Genomic DNA, 22,943 nt, shown 5'->3' on the forward strand with positions numbered 1-22,943 from the left:
TCCACCGGTGCGATTGTTTATTTCACACTGTCGACACTGTTTTAGCTGTACCAAAGTAGTTCATGCTTACACTTTCTTATTTCACTTTCTCTTTTCCTAATGTATCTCACCATGCTCTCATTCACATTAAAATGGTGGCCAACTGCAGCGAAACTTTTGCCCTCTTCAAAATATTGGGAACTTACACCTTCTCGTCGAGCATCATGACTGTCTTCTTTCTTTTAGGCTCTTTGCCAGAAGCATCAGAAGGAGCAGGGTGCTTTTTTGGAGCCGTTTTCAGCACAATTGACAGATAATTGGTGATACTTAAAACACTGATTTGCAATTATGTCCGTGTACACCAGTAACTTTCTAAGGAGCGAGGCCGATCAGGGAGAGATGCATCGTACCCACAATTCCATCTTCGCCAATGAGTGCCAAGGGAAATGAATGCTACTCCTGGATTGGCTGCTTTCCAGAAGACAGCCAATTGCTTTATGAAAAAATTCATAGTGGGGACCGGTGAATATTTTTATAGATACGTTCCACAAAAAACCCCAAGAATGAGCAAGTTCTGCCGCAAATAATTTTTAGATAAAAAAAATCTGCGAATAAGTGAGTCCGCGAATCACGAGAATGTGAATACCAGGGGTTTACTGTAATCAGGCAAATTAGGACTGATGGGCTTGTTATGGAACAACTGAAACATTATTGTCAAGCTAAAATGGCTTGTTTCATTATATGATTTCAATAAATACAGTAACAGATGCTTACTTGCAGGTATCAGTATAAATTGTGTAATGTCGGCCTTTATGTCTTCAATATCAAGTGTTCATATGTATCTTGACAAATTTTATGCATGAATCATGAAAGAGTAAGTTCTAGTGTTACAGGAAAATTCAACACAGCTGACATACTTACAGTTTTAATGGCTTTTCTTCTATTTAAAACTTTTGGACAGTTTTCAGGAAGAAATGACTCTTCACCAAATATTTTCTTTGACCTTTTTTTGGTGTACGTAAGGAGCCTACCTGCAAGAAAGAAATGACACAAAATTAGGAGAGCTCTTCCCCAACATAAATCTGCATCCTATTCTGACAGCCTGCCCAGATATTGGCACTCTTGTCTGGTTACCTCCCATTGCAGTTAACAATAACAATAAAATGATGATTCATGTAATGCAGCACAATTTAACAGTTAATAAAAAAAATTAAGAGAAAAGTGATTAAGTCTCTCTTTAAGCAATGATCAATTTTCTGTTGAATTCTGTGCATTTTCCTGTATCATACTTGAGTAGGCAGTAGATTAAATACATAAATGTACAGTAATCCTATCTTCACCTAAGTTTTTTCACTTAACACTTCAATGACCTATATATAAAATTTTTAATACAGTAGCTCACCGATATAACTGACCGCAATATATTGTACTTCCAGGTACATATGTGTAAAATGGAAATAATGATTTGAGGGTTTTTGCCTCCAGATCAAGCGCTGAACTGTTTCTTTTTTAATTTACATTACTTTAAACTTTTAAAAATTATGCTAAAGCTTTTACTGTCCTGCAGTTTATATTAATAATAAGGCTTTTATCTTACTTTATGGAGAGGAAAGTTTTAAAAAGAAGTATGCTACTAACTTTAAGCAGCAGACTTCAAAATAGTTTGGAGGCAAAAGCAACATCTGAAGCTGACAAAATCACACTTGTACTTAATTTAATTTCAAGCGGTTATCAGTGAAGTGATTGAAATTTGCAAATCATGCTTTGATAATTTGCAAAAGAAATGCATCTCTGAAATGATATTTTTATAATAAAATAAGGTTTTGTATATAGAAACCCATAATTATACAGCTATAATTCCCACATAATGGCAGCCTAAAATCAAATTTCACAGGCAGCGCTTCAATTGCTCAGTGTAGGTATACAGTGCTGACCCATAACGGAAGGAGGGCTCTGATCATGTAATTACTTGGTAAGTATATACAAGACCTTATTTTATTACAAAAATATCATTTTGTATAAGTGACTTACCCAGTAATTACACAGCTGAATCCTAATTGAAAGGAGGTGGGATCATGGACATATTCTACTCCAAAACATCAAGTCATGTAATGAAATGGAATAGAAAAGTTGCTAGCATTGAAAACAATGCTTGTCGTTCTTATCAGTTAAGAGAGCTACTGCAGATGGATACTGCCTGTGGCGTGGTGGTATAGCCAAGGGTCGCCTCCTACTCAGGGCGAACTTTGCAGCTAGGGAAGTGCTCCGATTGCTAGCAAAGCATGAAAATTTCCTGCCCTTGCCTTGGGTATAGCACCAAAGAAAACCCAGAAAACACTGACACCTACAATGAAATAATCATGACCCATCCACTGAGAGTGGTGGGTGCTCCAGGTACATTGTACCCGCTGGCTCTCCAAACTCAGCACCTTAATGAAAAGGTGAAGAGATAGAAGAACATCCTGTGCTTCCTTTACTTTAGAGTAGGCAAACAAACACTCCACAACACTTAGTCCCCCTGAAAAATAGTTCATATAAAACGGAAGACAACGCATTTACAGAGAGGAAGAGGGTTCTTGCCATAACTCCCTAGGTTATGGATGGTCAACTGGACAGAGTGCTTTCTGTACTTCTGAGCTGGGGGGTGCTACTGGGTGTTACTAAGCCAGATTGTAGCTGGCACCAAAAGAGCTAAGGACTCGGGAGTTGGCAAACACTTGGAGTACGATTTGGCACCAGAGGAGCAGAGTGCCGGGTGAGTTAGGCCAAAGATGATGGGTGCTCCTGGAAGTCAAGGAAGACCGTAACAATCTTAAGGGAAAACAAAGGATCCAGGTCTTGGAAGGGACCTTGAACTTTCCTGATCAGAGACTATGCTTCTTCTAATAGTTAAAAAAACCTCTCTGATCCTACAGTGTCACTAAGGAGACGGGAGACTTGAAAAAGTGGTACTAGTACACTTGCAAGGAATGAAATAGCCTCTATGAAGAACCTGAACCATCCAAAGTTACACCCCTTTTTGACTCCATTACTCCTAAAATAGGTGCACTCTGGCACCAATAGGAGCGTGAAGGACTAGATACACACATGGACAGAGTCTTGGTGGAAGACTTCTTAAAGTACGTTGAAGAGGCCCAGAATGTTAGGGCAGGGTCTCTCTTGAGGACGTGACTTTCCTCCTCGAAAGGGTTGCTGCAAAGGTGAAAATAAAAACCTTGGCAGGAGCAGCAGAAGTCACATATGGACGCTTCAATGACTGAGCTAGTAAGACATGCGTCAAATTCTTCTGTGAGCCAGACAAAATCTCGTTCACAAAGTCTAGAGGGAACAATTGTGACTTAACAAAGAACAAAAACAAGAGCACCTACTTCTGAGTGACTGTAACCCTTTTAGTAACAAAGGAAAACCAAAGTTCTCAATTTTAGGAGATCCCCATTGTGAAAAGCTATGCTAACTCCAAACCGTATCTAAGTGCCTTATACGCATATGAAAGAAGCAGGAACATGACCGTTTAAATTCAAATTCTTGAACAAGGTAGTAAGGCAGTACCTATCATCCAGTAGGCAGGGAGATCTGCCTGCCCAGATGTACATTCTAGTTTGCCTTTCAGTCCAGGTTCAGATAGAGGGGGGGCATGAGGTGGGCCTAAAGCCTAGTAACCCGAGTGAGAAACAGCGGCAACTCGCTCATACAAAGCCCTAAGGAGTGAAGCAAGAAGAAGATCTAAATTGTGGGAAAGATGGGAAAATGAGGCCTTTGTCCCCTAAAGGACTTAATCTCTGTATTAGCAAGATGTCATCTGCAGATTTTGTCATTATTATATTTATTGCTGATATTTTATTTTTTCATTATTTCTGTGATTACTATCAAGTTAAAGTTTCTTTATATATATATATATATATATATATATATATATATATATATATATATATATATATATATATATACATTCAATTTATGTATTTAGCCCTCTGGACCAGACTACTGTAACCACCTAAGGTCTCTAGTGAAATTTAAGCTATATAATTTGTGCACTAACTGTTATAACTCTCAATACATTTTTTTTTCTCACCAACATTATTACTATTACCAGTATTATGATTACTATCTTTTATGCTACCTCAGCTATTTTGTGGATAAGTGCCGATTACTAATTTTTCCTATCATGTTGACTCATATATCTAGATTGTGTATGTTACTGTGTATTTTGTATGTTCATTGTATATGGTCTTGAACCGAAATAAAGGATATTATTATTATTATTATTAATAAGTAAAAGACTCAAGTTTGTATAGTTAGGAAATAATACAGTTTGCTTTTAAAAATTGTGATTAGTTCCCAGACAATATACAAACTCTCAGTCCTTTACATTAGTAAGACTTAAACTGTCTGTAACTCTTCACACATGGGCTACTCCCAATGGCAGATCTAGAAATATTTCATGGGGGGAAGTGCCACTTGGGAATATCATATATGTAACATGTACACACATATGGTACATATATATTAACCTTCATACAGGCAGTCACCGGCTTACGGTGGTTTCGGCTTATGATGTTCTGAGGTTATAACGCTTTAAAATTATATTCATCAAAAATTATTTCAAGGTTTATGACACGTTCCAGGGTTACGACACTTTCAACGCCGATCTGATGAAAGAAATCCATCTCCAAAAAGGCAAAATAATAATAATTTGAAGGTTTTTTAAAATGAAAAATGCAATAAAAATGCAGTTTACATAGTTTTTAATACACCCACAGCATTAAAAGTAAGGTCCTCTTAGGATCATTGACGATTTTCGACTATGTTCCGGCTTACGAAATGTCTCAAGGACAGAACCCCATCGTAAACTGAGGAATGCCTGTACGTATATGTATGCACATAGTTATATATACATGACAGGTGCTGATCTTGTGACGGTTCACTGAACATTTCAGGAGGCACTGAAGAATGGGAATCATCCCTAGCTCATCTTTTCAAAGGTCACGATTCATCAGCAAAGCACCACTGGCGCCTGGGGCTAGATTCTCCCGAATTGGAAAAACTAGATGAAAGACATGACACTTCCTCACAGATGCCTTTCCACTGGCACTCTGCCGCCACCTGGGATGTGAAAACATGTCCACTACCTGTAGACAAACCCTACTGACCTCCCTTGGTCTATCATTATGGCTCCTCCCAGGTTTAGGGGAGTATGCCAGGGACCTTTGCTTAGGAGAATTGGTAGGATGGACAGCCACCTCCTCCACTGCACTTGCACTATTAACACTTTTCTGGGCTCAGCTCGTGTCGGCCTATGAAAGTATCCTTAATATCATTCTTTCTAGGTAAAATTAGCCTAAAATTACCAGAGAAAAACAAAATTAAGAAAATGTCAGTAAAACTGACTCGCTCACTCTTAAAAAGAAGAGTGTCGGTATGATATAGGGCGAGTGTGGAACACTACCACGAGCCAAACACCAATTAGAACTTCCCTACCAGAATCCCCCCAAGAGAGAGCTGATACCAACGGGCGATGCAGCTTCTACTACTACTACTAGAGGACGCCACGGACAGCAGCGCCCCTAGCGGTCATCCTTAATTTTTAGCACCAGCGACAAGTCGCCATTTTCTTGTGCTTGTGTTTACTTCTTGCGATTTATACCGCATCTGTATCATGAACGCTCTGCAATCGCCACGGCTAAGAGTTGAAAGTAACTCATAAGTAACATTTTACTGTATTTTTGTCTTCCGGGTACCAGTATTTTCCTTTTTATAGGTCATATACGGTTCCCGGTTGTCTCGTGGCGGCCATGCCGCCTGGCGTAAGAATTCCGGTCCTCCATACTGGGACTTGCTTATGCTTATGGGCTTACTTTTTCACATTCATTGTTTACATCGAGTTTTAGCTAGTTCAGCCCTCCTACCATTCTCTTAGCTTGGTATTTAGGGCTATCATTATTATTTTCGGCCCAGCATCCCGGCTCTTGCTCTACATCGGCTATCGCTGGCTCCGAGTAGGCTTCTGTTTCTCGGAACAGTCTGCCTCCTCCTGGGCTTCTTTCTCTTTACTAAAAGTGTCTCTTCCCCTTTTCGATGTATATTATTTAGGGTGTTAGGCTAGCCTAGGTGCTGTTCCACATGTTGGTACAGCTTGGTTCACGTGGCCTACCACGGTTGTGTTGCTCGCGGCCTAGGCACTTGCGGTCACGTGTCCTACAGCACCTTACCCTGCCCCTTCCCTCCCTCTCTGATGTAGGGAGGAGCTGGGGGACCCCTTGGTTGTTATAACAACCTCTTCGCCTTCTCTCACACTCTCGGAGGTGACCGGGGGGTTCCGCCAGCAGGGGGTATAGGGCGACCACTATGAGGTACCGGGTCTCCATGCGGGTAGTTGGTGAGGCGGGGAGGAGTAGGCCATCCCTTCCCCCCTTTTTCTCGCTCCCCGCCGTGTTTCGCGGGACCTCCCTCCCCCCCCTCCCCATGCTCAGCCACCTCCCTTACGTACGAAAGGAACCTTCCGTCGCAGCCGGGGCCCCTTTGGTTATAGGATATTGGCTCCGCTAGCGGGCAGGGTGGGCGCTATGGATGGTCGGTTGCTTGCCTACTATATCCTTATATCTCTCCGCCGCTACCGGAAGGGAGCTTACCCTTACCTACGCACTCTTCTAGTAGACGGGTGGAGAGAAGTTGTTTTAATTTTGTTATTTTAAGGATATATACCCTATTATAAGATATTTTACAATGAATTGTGTGTTATTATATTTATTTTATCAACCATCCCCGCCATTGTCCGTCGTGGTTTCCATTACCACCACTCCTAGTTGGTTGATCCTTGTGCCTCCGCCATTGGCGGAGCCATAGCCTATCTTCCAACCTGGTTACCACACGTATTTTAGCGGGGCTCTGGTTTTATCTATCTTTATCGCTCCGGCACCAGCGGAGCATATGATAGGCTGTAAGTGTTTACTCTGTACTTATGTACTTTTTTCACTTACAGGCTACCAACTGCCAGGTCCCGGCCTGTAATGCGACGCTCTATGACCCCTGTGGACATGACGAGTGCAGGTCCCACGCCCCGTGTGCCACGTCTACAATGAGAACGATCGTCTGGCACCCCGAAGCCTGCGCTATTTGCTACGACCTGGTCGCTCAGCTGGGAGATGGGGTATGTCCATTATAAGCTTACTTATGATTTTACTAACAACTTCTAGTTCGTAAGTTTGTTAACCCTGTCCACAATTGGTAGCTAATCCCGCCTTTCTTTCAGGCTAGCGGTGTGAGGGAAGTCGCCCTCGCCACCCTGAAGCGTGGGTGGGGCGGCTTTGGGAAAAACGCCGGCCAAGGGCCAGCCCTACATATTAGATAGGAAGTGGCCATCCAGATCTTCCCCCGCGGGCAAGTCGACGGGCTACGTCGACCCCTTGTCCGCCGCCCCAGTGATAGCCTCCATCCAGCAAGAACTCCCAGCATTCGTTCGGGGTCGTAGCCTCCCAGAGTCAGTTCCGGACGTCGCTGCCCTGGACCTGAACCTCGAGCCGATGGCGGTAGTAGCGAGGATTTGTTGGTTTAGGTAGGTTTGTCGGGCGCCCAAGGTCTTTCCCCATTGGGCGATCCTGGATCTTTCTCCTGTCCCTTCTTCTTCCGCCTCTTTCCAAGGCTTTGCGGGATCCGAGATCCCTAGCCGCCCTCCCTCTCTCTCTGTACCTCCTAAGGAGAAGGGAAAGAGAGAACCGAAGACCTTGTCTAAGTCGACTTCTAGGAAGTCGTCTTCGTCTTCTTCGGCCAGGAAGTCGTCGACTTCATACGCCGATGCGGTGAAGGCTAAGCCGAGCTCTTCCCAGTCGAAGAGCTCCAAAAGCAAGGCTTCGAAGGAGAAGGCTCGCGCTACCACCGAGTCGCTGCCTTCTCCCGCCTCCGCTGCCCCCTCTCCGGCTATGCCGGCAGGGTGGCAAGCACCAGCACCTGCGTTCCTCTTCTGTCTCACCAGGGATGATGGAACAGGTAGGAGTGTTGGTAGGTTCCCAAATTTCGGCATGGGGAACACGTTTTGAGCAGATGTTGCGCGCAATTATCGAACAGTCTGTCTCAAACTGGACAGTTCCATCCAGGACCTCTCTAATAGGATGAGAGAGAATGAGGACCGAGTAGCAGGGCTATCTCAGGCTCCTCCCCCAGTCTCCCCTGCATCTAGCACGGGGATTCTCCAACTCCCGCCTTACGACTCCTTGCCAGCTTTCTCTATGGAGAACCCATGGAGGTAGCGGCTTACGCTCCTTTTAAGGACGGGATGATTTCGATCCCGGAGTTTGGTACTCGAAGGATTGAGGACTTCGAGTTCTACCCTCCGGGTCTGACGCAGCCTTTCATCGGGGTATGCTAGGCTGACGCCAACGGCGCTTACGAGAGAGGACAAGATCTCGAAGGAGTCAGTTCTCTACAGTAGAGATCACGCCCAGCGAGAATGGGTTCACTGCCTTGAGGACTGGGAGTGTACTAACACTAGACTCCAGGCTACAAGAGTCCCTTCACTATTTTCGCGACGGAAGAGGAGGTCTCTCTTCCGTTCGCCACGAAATTGGTGGAGAAGGCTCTTCAGGCAGTCCTCAAGGATGAACCCATTCCACAGTTGAGGGAGTCGGAGTCTACTTCTCCACTCTTCCCCGCCTTCGGAGAGTTATGGGAAAACCTGCCAGCTACATTCACGCTGGGTAAACTCAAACCGGACTGCGCCATGGACCAGTTCGGTGAGAAATTACCTAGGCTGCCGGATTCCCTAATCCAGACAGAGTTCGATGCGCGAAACTAGGTTGGCAGGTCCCTCAACTCTCTTATCGTTACGGAAATGGCTGCCCTTTCCTACGCTAACGAACAGCTGTTCAAGATTCTGGCGAAAATCACAGTTTCAGACGGTTCTGTCAGACGCTTTTGACTTCTTCCAAGCCAGGAGGAACTGCCGGAAGCATGTCCTTCAAGAGTGCACTATCAGGCATGAGCCTAATAGACTCTTGGCTGCGAGCATGTGGGGAGCGGATCTCTTCCCAGAGTCCGCAGTGAACGAAGTCCACCACGAAGCTGCTAGACTCAACCAGAGCCTTAGAGCTAGGTGGGGGTATTTCCTCTAAGAGGAAACAGGAATCCGTTCCCCACTGCTGGCAAGAAACCAAAGAAGGCTGGTAAGAGGTTCCAGCCATATAAAAAAACTTCAGCATCAGCAGCATTTGTGCAGGCAGTCCCAGTTACCCAACAGGGACAACCTGCCACATCTAAACAGACCCAGCCTTTCCTCCTGGTGCCCCAGCAATCTCAACCTTCTACTTCCTACGCTATCTCGCCGGCCTTTAACCCTGCTTATGAGACTCAAGGCTACTCTCATCCGAGGGGTAGGGCGAGAGGTTACTTTCGTTACCGTGGCGCAGGAAGGGGCACAAGGAGTAAGCAGTTCAGAGGAGGGCGTGGTGGCCAACCCGCCCATCAGCAATGAGGCTCCCCAGGTGAGGAAGGGAGGCTGTTCCTCTTCCGCCACAGTGGGGGTTCAGCAATTGGGCACAGAGCATAGTGTCCAAAGGACTAGGCTGGAGTTGGATCAAGGATCCCCCTCCAATCAAATCATTTCATCAGGTACCGTCAAAGGAATTGATAGATTACGCGGAAGAACTCCTTCAGAAAGGAGCTATTGCGAGAGTCAAACATCTAAAATTTCAAGGGCGCTTATTCAGCGTGCCAAAGAAAGGCTCAACAAAAAGAAGGGTAATCTTAGACTTGTCAAAGCTAAACTCTTTCATTCGCTGCGACAAGTTCAAGATGCTTACCCTCTCTCAAGTAAGGACCCTACTTCCGCGTGGAGCCGTCACATGCTCCATCGATCTTACAGACGCATACTATCATATCCCTATAGCCAGGCACACTTCCGCCATTCCTAGATTCAGGCTAGGAAATCAGACATTCTCATTCAAAGTGATGCCCTTCGGTCTGAATATAGCCCCCAGGGTATTCACAAAGATAGCAGAAGTGGTTGTACAACAATTGAGAGCTCAGGGAATCATGGTAGCGGCATACCTCGACGATTGGTTGATCTGGGCATCAACAGTCGAGGAATGTCTCGAAGCTACCAAAAAGGTAGTTCACTTTCTGGAACATCTGGGGTTCCAGATAAACAAAACGAAATCCAGACTTACTCGGAATTCTATTTTCAGTGGCTAGGAATCCAATGGATTTGTCTTCCCACAATCTATCAATTCCAGTGGCCAAACGGAAGGAAATAGCAAAAATCTGTCAGGCAATTCCTCAAATGCAAACAAAGACATCAAGAAGAAACCAGGAGAGAATCCTAGGGTCTCTTCAGTTTGCTTCGGTGACAGATATCCTTCTGAAAGCAAGGCTGAAAGATATAAATCGAATTTGGCGGTCAAGAGCAAACTCCAAATATCGAGACAAGTTGTCAGTAATTCCACAGATCCTCCGCAACCAACTACGGCCTTGGTCAAAAGTAAAGAACTTAGCCAAGAAGGTACCCCTTCAATATCCCCTCCCAGTGTTAACCATTCACACGGATGCTTCCCTGTCCGGGTGGGGAGGATACTCTCAGTTCAAACAGGTTCAGGGGACTTGGTCAGTTCAATTTCGCCAGCTCCACATAAACGTGTTGGAAGCAATGGCAGTATTCCTTACTCTGAAGAGACTGCTTCCCCCGAAGAAGTCTCATCTAAGGCTAGTTTTGGACAGTGCAGTAGTAGTTCACTGCATCAACAGAGGAGGGTCCAAATCCAAGCATGTGAACCATGTCATGATAGCCATCTTTGCATTAGCAAACAAACACAAATGGCATCTGTCTGCCACTCACCTGGCAGGAGTAAGAAATGTGATAGCAGACGCCCTGTCCCGGTCAGTTCCTCTGGAATCAGAGTGTCTCTGACGTCGGGTCATTCCAGTGGGTAAGCCGGAGAGTCCCAGGTCTCCAAGTGGATCTCTTCGCCTCACAAGCGAACCACAAAGCTCCCTTGCTATGTGGCCCCCAACCTGGACCCTCTGGCTTATGCCACGGACGCCCTGTCGTTGGATTGGAATCAGTGGAGGAGAATCTGTTTTGTTTTTCCTCCAGTGAATCTTCTCTTGAAGGTCCTGGACAAACTAAGGTCTTTCAAAGGGATAGTAGCTCTGATTGCACCGGATTGGCCCAAGAGCAACTGGTATCCTCTTCTTTTGGAATTGGGTCTCCGACCTCAACGGATCCCCAATCCCAAACTGTCACAATCAGTACAAATGAGGACTGTGTTCGCTTCCTCAAGAACTCTCCAGACCCTAACTTTATGGACTTCATGAAGTTTGCGGCTAATAAAGATGCTGACATTGATCCACAGAATATTCTCTTCCTAGAATCAGATAAGAGAGAGTCAACCATTAGACAATATGACTCAGCTGTTAAAAAATTAGCATCTTTCTTGAGAGAATCGAACACTACAACCATGACAGTTAATTTGGCTATATCCTTTTTCAGATCCTTATTTGAAAAAGGTTTAGCAGCTAGCACGATTACCACTCATAAATCGGCTTTGAAGAAAATCTTTCAAGTAGGTTTTCAGATAGATTTGACTGAATCTTATTTCACATCTATCCCTAAAGCCTGTGCTAGACTTAGACCTTCCCAGCAGGCCTACTACAGTTTCATGGTTCTTAAATGACGTCCTCAAACTATGCTTCAGATACTGACAACTCATCTTGTACATTCATAATGCTCCTGAGGAAGACATTATTCTATTAAGCCTAGCCTCAGGAGCTAGAATTTCAGAACTGTCGGCTCTATCCAGGGATGCGGTCATGTGGAATTCCTCCCATCAGGAGAAGTTCTACTTGCTCCGGATCGTAGCTTTTTAGCCAAAAATGAAGATCCTCTTGCAAGGTGGGCCCCTTGGAAGGTTATCCCACTTCCACAGGATCCTTCTCTCTGCCCAGTATCAACTCTTAGAGCCTTTCTATCTCGTACTTCTTCTAGATCCTCAGGTGCTCTCTTCATGAGAGAAAAAGGTGGTACTTTATCAGTTAAAGGCATTAGACAGCAAATCCTTTATTTCATTAAACAAGCCAACCCTGAGTCATTCCCAAAAGCACATGATATCAGGGGAGTAGCCACCTCAATTAATTATTTCCAACATATGAACTTTGAGGATCTTAGGAAGTATACTGGATGGGAATCCCCGACAGTCTTTAAACGGCATTATTTAAAGTCCTTGGAATCTTTAAAGTTTTCAGCAGTAGCAGCATAGTTTCTCCCCGATACTGTTTAGTAGTTTGTAGTATTGATCCAGGTCTCCTTTCTACCTACTTCAACCAACATGCCTCAACCTATCGTCAGGCTACTCAACATCATAGCCTTAGCCGTTGTATCATATAGTGATTGTCCCTTATATTTTTTTTGCTAGGGACAACCACCCTTGTACTGATATGTACTCCAGTGTTCCTACCCTTATTTTTATGCTAGGGTAGGACACATTATGTTTGTATATTCACCATTTTGTGTTTGTGATGATCTTCAGTTACAATGTGTTTGTATATGTTTGGAATTAATTGTATTAATGATGGATTTGAGTGTACCTATCCTTATTTTTATGCTAGGATAGGACACGTGTATGTATATATTTTGTAATTATATATTCTATTTAAGTAAATCCCAAATTTACCTTATTTTACATGCATATCTGTAATTTTATTTATTTACAACTTAAGTACTTTTAGTTTACTAACATTCTGTTATTTATTATTATAATAAGTTAGTTTAAGTGCTTAATTTGTATGCTGTATTTGATTTACTTATATTATACCATCATTTTAAACTGTTTTTCAATTATTTTCCTTTTCCATCTTGTCTGTTTCTCTGGTACTCTTTCATAGGCCGACACGAGCTGAGCCCAGAAAAGGGATTTTGACGAAGGAAAAATCTATTTCTGGGTGATTGGCTCGTGTCGCCCTATGAAACCCCCCCTTTTTTATGGTTTGTTTTCCCCCCTTGCAGGACAAGATGTATTTATGTTTTAATTAAGGATGACCGCTAGGGGCGCTGCTGTCCGTGGCGTCCTCTAGTAGTAGTAGTAGAAGCTGCATCGCCGTTGGTATCAGCTCTCTCTTGGGGGATTCTGGTAGGGAAGTTCTAATTGGTGTTTGGCTCGTGGTAGTGTTCCACACTCGCCCTATATCTACCGACACTTCTTTTAAGATGAGCGAGTCAGTTTTACTGATATTTTCTTAATTTTGTTTTTCTCTGGTAATTTTAGGCTAATTTTACCTAGAAAGAATGATATTAAGGATACTTTCATAGGGCGACACGAGCCAATCACCCAGAAATAGATTTTTCCTTCGTCAAAATCCCTTTATTACCAACTTTGTCCATAAGGACCTTAATTGAGGCGCCTGATTGTTTCATGGCGTTCAACATCAAACTAAATTTCTGATTAACCCTCAAATCAAGGCTGGTGATGGAATTGGGTTCAGGAGTAAGAGAGCCAAAGTGAAGAGAGAGTGGTAGTTTGAGAAATGGGAATGAGTGGAACAGACACAGATTCAGTAACAGACATCATCCAAAGCCTTACTAGCTATGTTTTTTTTACAACTATTAGCCCTAGACGCCGCTTTCCTTTTCTTGTCCCTTTCCTATTTGTTAAAATAGCTAGTCACCGTCTTCAATATGTTCTGTCCCTTTACTCAGATTCAAGAAAAGTCAACTGAGGAGAACAAGCTTGACCCCAACAATTAATGCATACAGAATGGAGGTTGTAACAAGCTTTAATTAACCCTTAAATGCCGAGCCGGTATTTCCGAAAGTGTCTCCTGTATGCCGGCGGCGTTCACGAGTGAGCGCCGAAGCGGAAATAAAGTTATTATAAAAAAATCACAACACACTTAATTTTCAAGATTAAGCGTTAATTTTTGGCTCCTTATTTTGTCATTGCCTGAAGTTTAGTATGCAACCATCAGAAATGAAAAAGAATATCATTATCATATATATTATTGGAATATATGACAGCGCAAAAAAAAAAGGTCATATAATTGTATACAAATTGCGCTGTGAACAAAACGGTTAAAGATAATGAGTTAATTATTTTTTTGTTGTATTGTAAACTAAATTGTGATGATTTTGGTATATAACAAATTGTAAAACGATCAAAGCAACACAGAGAAAATATTATTACAATATGATAATATGATGCATGAATTCGTAACTTGCGGACGTAAAAAAAATCTGTTTTAAAAAATTCACCATAAATCGAAATATTATGCTAGAGACTTCCCGTTTGTTGCAAAAGCGGAAATAAAGTTGTTTTAAAAAAATCACAACACACTTAATTTTCAAGATTAAGCGTTAATTTTTGGCTCCTTATTTTGTCATTGCCTGAAGTTTAGTATGCAACCATCAGAAATGAAAAAGAATATCATTATCATATATAATATTGGAATATATGACAGCGCAAAAAAAAAAGGTCATATAATTGTATACAAATCGCGCTGTGAACAAAACGGTTAAAGATAATGAGTTAATTATTTTTTTTGTTGTATTGTAAACTAAATTGTGATGATTTTGGTATATAACAAATTGTAAAACGATCAAAGCAACACAGAGAAAATATTATTACAATATGATAATATGATGGATGAATTCGTAACTTGCGGACGTAAAAAAAATCTGTTTTAAAAAATTCACCATAAATCGAAATATTATGCTAGAGACTTCCCGTTTGTTGCAAAATGAAGGTAATTGATTGAATATTACAAGACTGTAAGTGTTGTAGCTTACAATTGCAGTTTTCGACTATTTCGGTATAGTTAAAGTTGACCGAAGGTAAAATTTTTTCTATTTATCGTTTATATAAAAATATTTCAAAACTGATAAAAGCTACAACCATGGGTTGTTTTTAGTTGTATTCTACTTGAAATTGCACACATTTTCATATATAAAACTTTATGTAATGGCTAATTTAAAATGGTGCAAACATTACGACAATCGGACAAAAAAATTTATGATTTTTTCGGAAGTTACCGCGTGGACGTTAGGAAAAAGTTTTTTTCATAAATTCACCATAAATCGAAATATTGTGCTAGACTTCCAATTTGTTACAAAATAAAGTTAAATGATTGAATATTACTAGAATGCAATAGTTTCAGCTTACAATTGCATTTTTTTACCATTTCGGTAGAGTCAAAGTTGACCGAAGGTTGAAATTTTGGCACTTATCGTTATTTATATGAAAATATTTCAAAACTGATAAAAGCTACAACCATGGGTTGTTTATTGTTGTATTCTACATGAAATTGCGCACATTTTCATATATAAAACTTTATGTAACGGCTAATTTAAAATGGTGCAAACATTACGAAAATCGGACAAAAAAATTTAATATTTTTTTTGGAAGTTACTGCGCGGACGTTAGGAAAATGTTTTTTTTGTTTTTTTTCCATAAATTCACTATAAATCGAAATATTGTGCTAGAGTCTTCCAATTTGTTACAAAATAAAGGTAAATGATTGAATATTACTAGAATGTAAGAATTTAGCTTAAAATGAAGTTTTTATGATAAAAACAAAGTTTAATGTATACTTACCTGGCAGGTTATATATATAGCTATATTCTCTGTTCCACCTGGCAGAAATTTTCAAAACTCGCGGCAATCGCTAGTAACCTATTAGTAGTTCAGGCAACCACCACCCCTCGTTACCGTGGCGCTAGCGCTAGGAACCGTTCCCAATTGGGCCAGATTTTCTCTGAACCCTGTCCCCTGAGGGAGGCGGGTGGGAATTAAATTATATATACCTGCCAGGTAAGTATACATTAAACTTTGTTTTATCATAAAAACTTCATTTTAATGTATGACACTTACCTGGCAGGTATATATATAGCTGATTGACACATTTGGAGTGGGTCAAGGACAGCAACATTCTTAGAGTATAAAAATATTATTAAAATATTATTAAAACTCACCAGGTTCCTTACCTGCTAAGGTAGCTGACTTCATAGGTCCTGCCTCTAAGCCTGCTTAAACCTTAGTAGCTCTCAACAAGGAAGTGTCCTGTATGTTGAAGAAGCTAAGACTGGAACTGACAAACTGACGTGACCAATGTGTTGACAGATCCTTACAGCCCTCTTATGCCACGGCATTCAAGCTAGTAACAAATCATTTACCTGAACTACACACACACCATCACCAGATAATACTAACACGACTGAGAAAAGTACCGCACCCTTTTCTCAGACGACCAAAAAAAAAAAACACAAACACCATCACCTAATAAAAACAACTAGCTTACAGAAGGTTATGGGGTAGTAACTCCTTTGCCAATACTGTACCCGAGGACACGTATGGACCTAGCGTCTGACAATTATCGAAGGTTGTCTGAACGTCCCTAAGATAAGAGACGCAAATATTGATTAGTTCTCCAATATGTTGATTCAATAATTTCCTTGAGGGCTAAATTCTTTTAAACGCTAATGAAGTCGCCACTGCCCTGACTTCATGAGCCTTCACCTTTAAAATACCAAACGCTCTGCTCTTCACACCACATATGAGCCTCTTTAATTAACTCTCTCATGAAGAAGGCTAGAGCGTTCTTCGTCATGGGTCTAGTGGGTCTTTAACTGAACACCCACAGAGCATCAGACCTCCTCTGATAACTCTTGTTCTTTCTATATAACATCTCAACGCTCTCACTGGGCAGAGAACTCGTTTCTTGCTCGTTACCGACCAATTCAGCTAGACCCAAAACTTCAAAGGATCTTGGCCAAGGATTAGCTGGATCCTCATTCTTGGCCAAGAAACCTTCTTGGAATGCACACACTGCATTGCCGTGTCTCCATCCCACCTTCTTCGATATGGCCTGAAGCTCACTAACTCTTTTAGCAGTTGCTAATGCTACTAAAAAGATAGTCTTCTTAGCAAGATCTCTCAGAGAGGATTCCTCTAACGGTCGAATTTGCTAGAAGTTAAATACTTCAAGACCACATCCAGGTTCCACGCAGGTGGCCTGCCTTCTGATTGTTTCTTCGTCCCACAAGACCTAATCAGATCTCTCAGATCTAGTTATTCGAGATGTCTAGATCCCTGTGTCTAAACACTGAGGTTAGCATACTCTTATAACCTTTAATTGTCGAAACTGACAAGTGTAAATCCTTCCTCAAGTAAAGAAGGAAATCTGCGATTTGGGTCACAGAGGTACTGGATGAAGACACTTTCCTGTTTTTACACCACTTCCGAAATTGTCCCACTTCGACTGATACACGTGATTGGGAGGTTCTTCTGGCTCTAGCCACTGCACTGGCCACCTCTCTAGAATATCCCCTCGCTCTGACCAGACGTTCGATAGTCTGAACCGCAGTCAGACCCAGAGCGAGGGTATTCTTGTGAACCTGTCGAAGTGGGGTTGTTTGAGTAAATCTACTCTTAGAGGAAGCGTCCTTGGCGTATCTACCGTCCATTCCCAGTACCTCTGTGAACCAACTTTGGGTTTGGGCCGGCAAAACGGGGCTATTAAGGTCATCCTCGTTCCTTTGCTCTCCCTGAACTTCTTCATCACTTTCCCCAGCACCTTGAACGGAGGAAATGCGTACAGATCTAAGTTTGACCAATCCATCAGGAATGCATCTACCGCCACTGCTTCCTGGTCTGGAATCGGAGAGCAATATGTTGGTAATCTCTTTGTTCTGGCTGTCGCAAACAGATCCACTACCGGACGGCCCCACAACTTCCACAGGCTCTGGCAAACCTCCATGTGCAACGTCCACTCCGTCGAGAGAAGTTGCTCTCTCCTGCTCAACAGGTCCGCACCCACGTTCTTTTCTCCTTGTATAAACCTGGTGAGTATCACGACCTTTTCCTCTTCTGCCCAAAGCAGAATTTCTTTTGCCAGATTGTAAAGGGGAAAAGAATGATTCCCCCTTGCTTCCGAATATATGCCAGAGCCGTGTGTTGTCCGAGTTGACCTGCACTGTCTTGTTTCGAATCAACTCTCTGAAGTGCTTCAAGGCCAAGAAAATTGCCAACAGTTCCTTCCTGTTTATGTGCCACTTTGTTTCGTCCTTGTTCAAAGAGTCCCGACACCTCTTTGAGGGCCTAATGTCGCTCCCCCAACCCGCGTCCGACGCGTCGGAAAACAAGACGAGGTCTGGGTTCTTCTGCTGAAGCGACATCCCTCTTGCTAACCTGCCTGGAGTTAGCCACCACTTTAATTCCTCCTTTACTTCGGTCGGTAATTAGAAACTGGAAGGAATCCGGTTGCGATTTTCTTGGCCATGAATCCTTCAGGAAAAACTGAAGAGGTCTCATGTGCAGTCCTTCCTAAAGAAATGAACCTCTCTAGTGAAGAGAGTGTGCCCAGTAGACTCCATCCACTCTCTTGCAGAGCATCGTCTTTCTTTAGAAAATTCCTGCACCTTCTGACTGCATTGGGCTTGCCTTCGGGGGACGGAAAAGCCCGAAAAGTCACTGCCGATATCTGAATCCCCAAATAAACTATCTGTTGTTGGGGCTCCAAATGGGGACTTTCCCATATTCACTACCAGACCTAGGTTCTTTTGCTAAGTCCAATGTTTGACTTACGTCCTCCAGACATTGAATTCTCGACTGGGATCTTATCAACCAGTCGTCCAGATACAAAGATACTCTGATCCCTCTTAAATGTAGCCATCTCGCCACATTGGACATCATCCTCGTGAATACTGAGGGGCTGTGCAAAGCCGAAGCATAGGGCCTTTGAACTGAAAGACCCTGTCCTGAATCACAAACCTTAGATACTTCCTGCTTCCTGGATGAATCGGAATATGAAAGTATGCGTCTTGTAAGTCCAGAGTCGCCATCCAGTCCCAGGACGTACCGCTGCCAGTACTGAATCGTTCGTCTCATAGTGAACTTGGTCTTTTCTACGAAAAGATTCAGTTGACTTACGTCCAGCACTGGCCTCCAACCTCCCGAGGACTTTGCAACCAGAACACAGACGGTTGTAAATCCCGGAGATTCGTGATCCAGAACAGGTTCTATTGCTCCTTTCTCTAGCATGGAAGCTACTTGCTCCCACAGAGCCGCTTTCTTCTCTAAATCGTTGTAATTTGCCCCGAGGGCTCTCGGAGATGTTGCGAGAGGGGGTCTTTTCACGAAAGGAATCTTGTATCCTTCCCGAGCTACGTTGACAGCCCCAGGGATCTGCCTTCATTTGTTGCCAGACTTCCCAAAAAAAAACCTTGAAGTCTGGCTCCCACTGTCGTCTGGAGGACCGAATTCTCATTCTTTAGAGGGGTTCTTGGCTCCTCTTTTCTTCGCCTGGTACTCTCTTACCCCTAAAGGCGGGTCGAGCGAATGTTCTTCCTCGAAAGGGCTGTTGCGACGGTCTAGTCTCCTTTGGCGTCTTCTTCACAAACTTGGTTAAGAACCTTCTTAACCGAAGAAGAAAGAAGATCTTGAGTAGCTTTCTGCGAAAGGGATAGAGCTATATCCCTAATCACCTCTGAAGGAAACAGCTGTTTCGAAAGGGGAGAGAACAGTAACTCCGATTTCTGAGAGTTAGAAACTCCTTTTGATGCGAACGAACACAAGAGCGATCTCTTCTTAAGCACTCCTGCCGTGAATAACGAAGCCAGCTCATTCGTTCCGTCTCTAAGAGCCTTATCCATGCAGGACATAATGCTCTTAGCTGTTTCTAAGTCCTGCGAACCTCCTTCTCCTATGGAATTCGCTAGCGCTCCCAAAGACCAATCCAAGAAATTAAAGACTTCGAAAGTCCTAAAAACCCATCCCTTTAAATAGATGGTCAAATTCCGAGGCGTCCACCAGACCCTTGGCCGACTGTAACGCCGTCTGCGTGAGCTGTCCACTATACTGGAGAAGTCCCCCTGGGAGGAGGCAGGTACTCCCAGGCCTAGACTTTCTCCAGTAGCGTACCATACTCCAGATTTAGAAGCTAACTTAGCTGGAGGAAAAACAAAAGAGTATTTTCCCGCTCTTTCTTGTCCTTCATCCAGTCATTCACCCGTTGAAGGGCCTTCTTTGCCGAAATTGACATCGTCATTTTCAGGAAGGAGGACTTCTTTGGAGTCCTAGTCTTGGAAAACTGTGATAAGGGGGATAACGGAGCTGTCGTTTAAATTCCCCCTCAAAAAACAGCAATAAGACGTGAAGTCAGAACCTTATAATCTGAAGAAGGTTCTGTATTCTTCTCTTCAATTACTTCCAACTCTTCTTCTGCTGAAGAAATATCTTGCAAGTCGTCGTCGTATTGACGCTTCGTTGACGGACTAGCGTCCTGCGCCTGCGTCCTGCGGCTAGCGAGGCATCGGCGTCCTGCCGCCTCTCGATGTCTTGCCGCCTGCCGTCTGCGGCTACCGATGCGTCTGCGTCCTGCCGCCTGCGTCTGCGTCCATCGTAGACACGCCTGCTTCCTGCCGCCTGCGTCCTGCGTCCACCATTGTTCGCGTCCTGACGTTTGCGTCCTGCTTCTTCCGACACTATTTTCCTCCTAGCGCCAGTTGCGCCCTGCGTCCTCGGCGAACGCGTCCTTGTCTTCCCTTCTCAAAGACTTAATGGGAAGGAAATCGTCCTTACGCCTCGAAGATGCTTGTTCAGGAGCATCCCAAGACTTCACCAACACTGCCAACTTGGACTGCATTTCCCGTAAAGAAATGCTTCGTACCATCCTCCTGATGGTAGACGACGAAGGATGAGGATTACGAGCTGGACTGCGACCTAAATGGAGAGCGATCTTGTACTCTACCCGACGGAGAAATACGAGGGGAGGATCCATAAGAAGATGGATGGCGATTCTCCCAAGGCAATACCATGCCGAGAGGACGTATATCGCCAGTGCGATTTGCGTCCTCTCTAGTACGAAAAATCCTTTTCCTCTTGATCGGTACTGCTCCCCCGTCTTCCGAGGATGACAACACCTCAGGACTACTTCCAAGCCTCACTATCTTGCACCTGTCTCTCGAGAGCAGTTGATGTCCTGAACGTCCTCTTGAGTGGGCGAGACACCACTGCATACCGACGTTCTCGCTCGGAAGTCGAACCTTCCGAGGACGTACACTTCCCAGTTACGCCTTTTCTGCGGCGAACTGCAACAGCCTGGGAACTTGCAACAGGACTGTTCGAAGGGACGCCTGACCGTGTCAAAACCTCTCTCGCCTCCCTTTCGACTGTCGAAATGCCTTCTCCCTTGGGTCTGGGAGCTTGACAGAGGTCTAGGTCTAGGAGCACGAGAGAGACGATCATACGCCCCCTCCACTACACTTTCACTGACATCGAAAGCACTAACTTTGTCTGTAAGTCGCTGTATCTGGTCGCCCATGGACGCAAGGGCAGCGACACTTTCACAATATTGTATCGTTCGTCTCCTCCGATACAGCAGCGGGCGCAGGAGATACCTGGGGAGAAGGAACTACCAATTCTACATTAGAAGGAGCTGGAGAGGAAACTACAATCACTCTTTTCTTTTTACTCGAAGAATTTGATTCTCACTACGAGAAACAGATCTCCTTACACGATCTTTCTCCAGTCTCTCAACGTATTTCATAAAGACCTTCCATTCCTTCTCTGATAAATTCTCACATTCAATGCATCTATTCTCCCAAGTACACACAGTCTCCTACATTTCTTACAAACGGTATGAGGGTCGACCGAAGCTTTCGGCAGTCTTACCTTACACCCCTCTTTTACACACTCTAAAATACATACTTCCAGAGTCAGACATCTTAAAGAACAATCCAAAGCGAATGCCAAGCTAACGTTTCCAAGTACAATACCAAAATCCAGATCAGTCAGCAACGAGAATGAAAATTCTAGCAGGGAACCACCAACAATGTTGCCGGGTTCGGCTGGCAGAGAAAATCTGGCCCAATTGGGAACGGTTCCTAGCGCTAGCGCCACGGTAACGGGGTGGTGGTTGCCTGAACTACTAATAGGTTACTAGCGATTGCCGCGAGTTTTGAAAATTTCTGCCAGGTGGAACAGAGAATATAAGCTATATATATACCTGCCAGGTAAGTGTCATACATTAAATTGCGTTTTTCGACCATTTCGGTTGAGTCAAATTTGACCGAAGGTTCATATTTTGGCACATCGTTATTTATATGAAAATATTCCAAAACTGATAAAAGCTACAACCATGGGTTATTATTTGTTGTATTCTACATGAAATTGCGCACATTTTCATATATAAAACTTTATGTAATGGCTAATATAAAACTGTGCAAACATTACAACAATCGGACGAAAAACATTTGATTTTTTCGGCAGTAACCGCGCGGACGTAGGAGTTTTTTGTTCTAAAATTCACCATAAATCGAAATACTGTGCTAGAGACTTCCAATGTGTTGCAAAATGAAGGTAAATGATTGAGTATTACTAGAATGTAAGAGCTTTAGCTTACAATTGCAGTTTTTGACCATTTCAGTCGAGTCAAAGGTGACCGAAGGTTGAAATTTTGGCACTTATCGTTATTTATATGAAAATATTTCAAAACTGATAAAAGCTACAACCACGGGTTGTTTTTAGTTCTATTCTACATGAAATTGCGCACATTTTCATATATAAAACTTTATGTAAAGGCTAATTTAAAATGGTGCAAACATTATGACAGTTGGACAAAAACATTTATGATTTTTTCGGAAGAGTTACTGCGCTGACGTAAGGAGAAAGTTTTTTTCATAAATTCACCAAAATCAAAATATTGTGCTAGAGACTTCCAATTTGTTGCAAAATGAAGGCAAATGATTGAATACTACAGAATATAAGAGTTTTAGCTTACAATTGCATTTTTCGACCAGCGGTGGGCTGGTAACTAGGTAACGAGGGTGTTTGCCAGGAGATTGGCAACACTGATCGTTTATTTTAACCAAAGATTTGGTAAATTTTTAATAAATGATGGTTCGGGCTGGTAAGTGACCAGGGCTTGTTCAGGTGTTCAGGGGGTGTATTGCAATAGGAAATTGACCGCCAAGGGATTATCAGAAGGATTAG

At 43.2% G+C, this 22,943-nt stretch overlaps 1 protein-coding gene across 1 annotated transcript in view; it reads right to left on the minus strand.

Annotated features, from left to right (window-relative positions):
- The window catches only part of LOC135207447 (uncharacterized), a 217,462-nt gene that overhangs the window by 37,915 nt on the left and 156,604 nt on the right, over positions 1 to 22,943 (minus strand). Inside the window, exon 6 of the mRNA XM_064239176.1 lies at positions 901 to 1,010. Within this exon, the coding sequence (XP_064095246.1) occupies positions 901 to 1,010 (110 nt within the window). The remainder of the gene's footprint in view (positions 1 to 900; positions 1,011 to 22,943) is intronic.

The sequence above is a fragment of the Macrobrachium nipponense genome, chromosome 11 (assembly GCF_015104395.2).
Source record: "Macrobrachium nipponense isolate FS-2020 chromosome 11, ASM1510439v2, whole genome shotgun sequence".
In the NCBI taxonomy this organism is placed as follows: Eukaryota; Metazoa; Arthropoda; class Malacostraca; order Decapoda; family Palaemonidae; genus Macrobrachium; species Macrobrachium nipponense.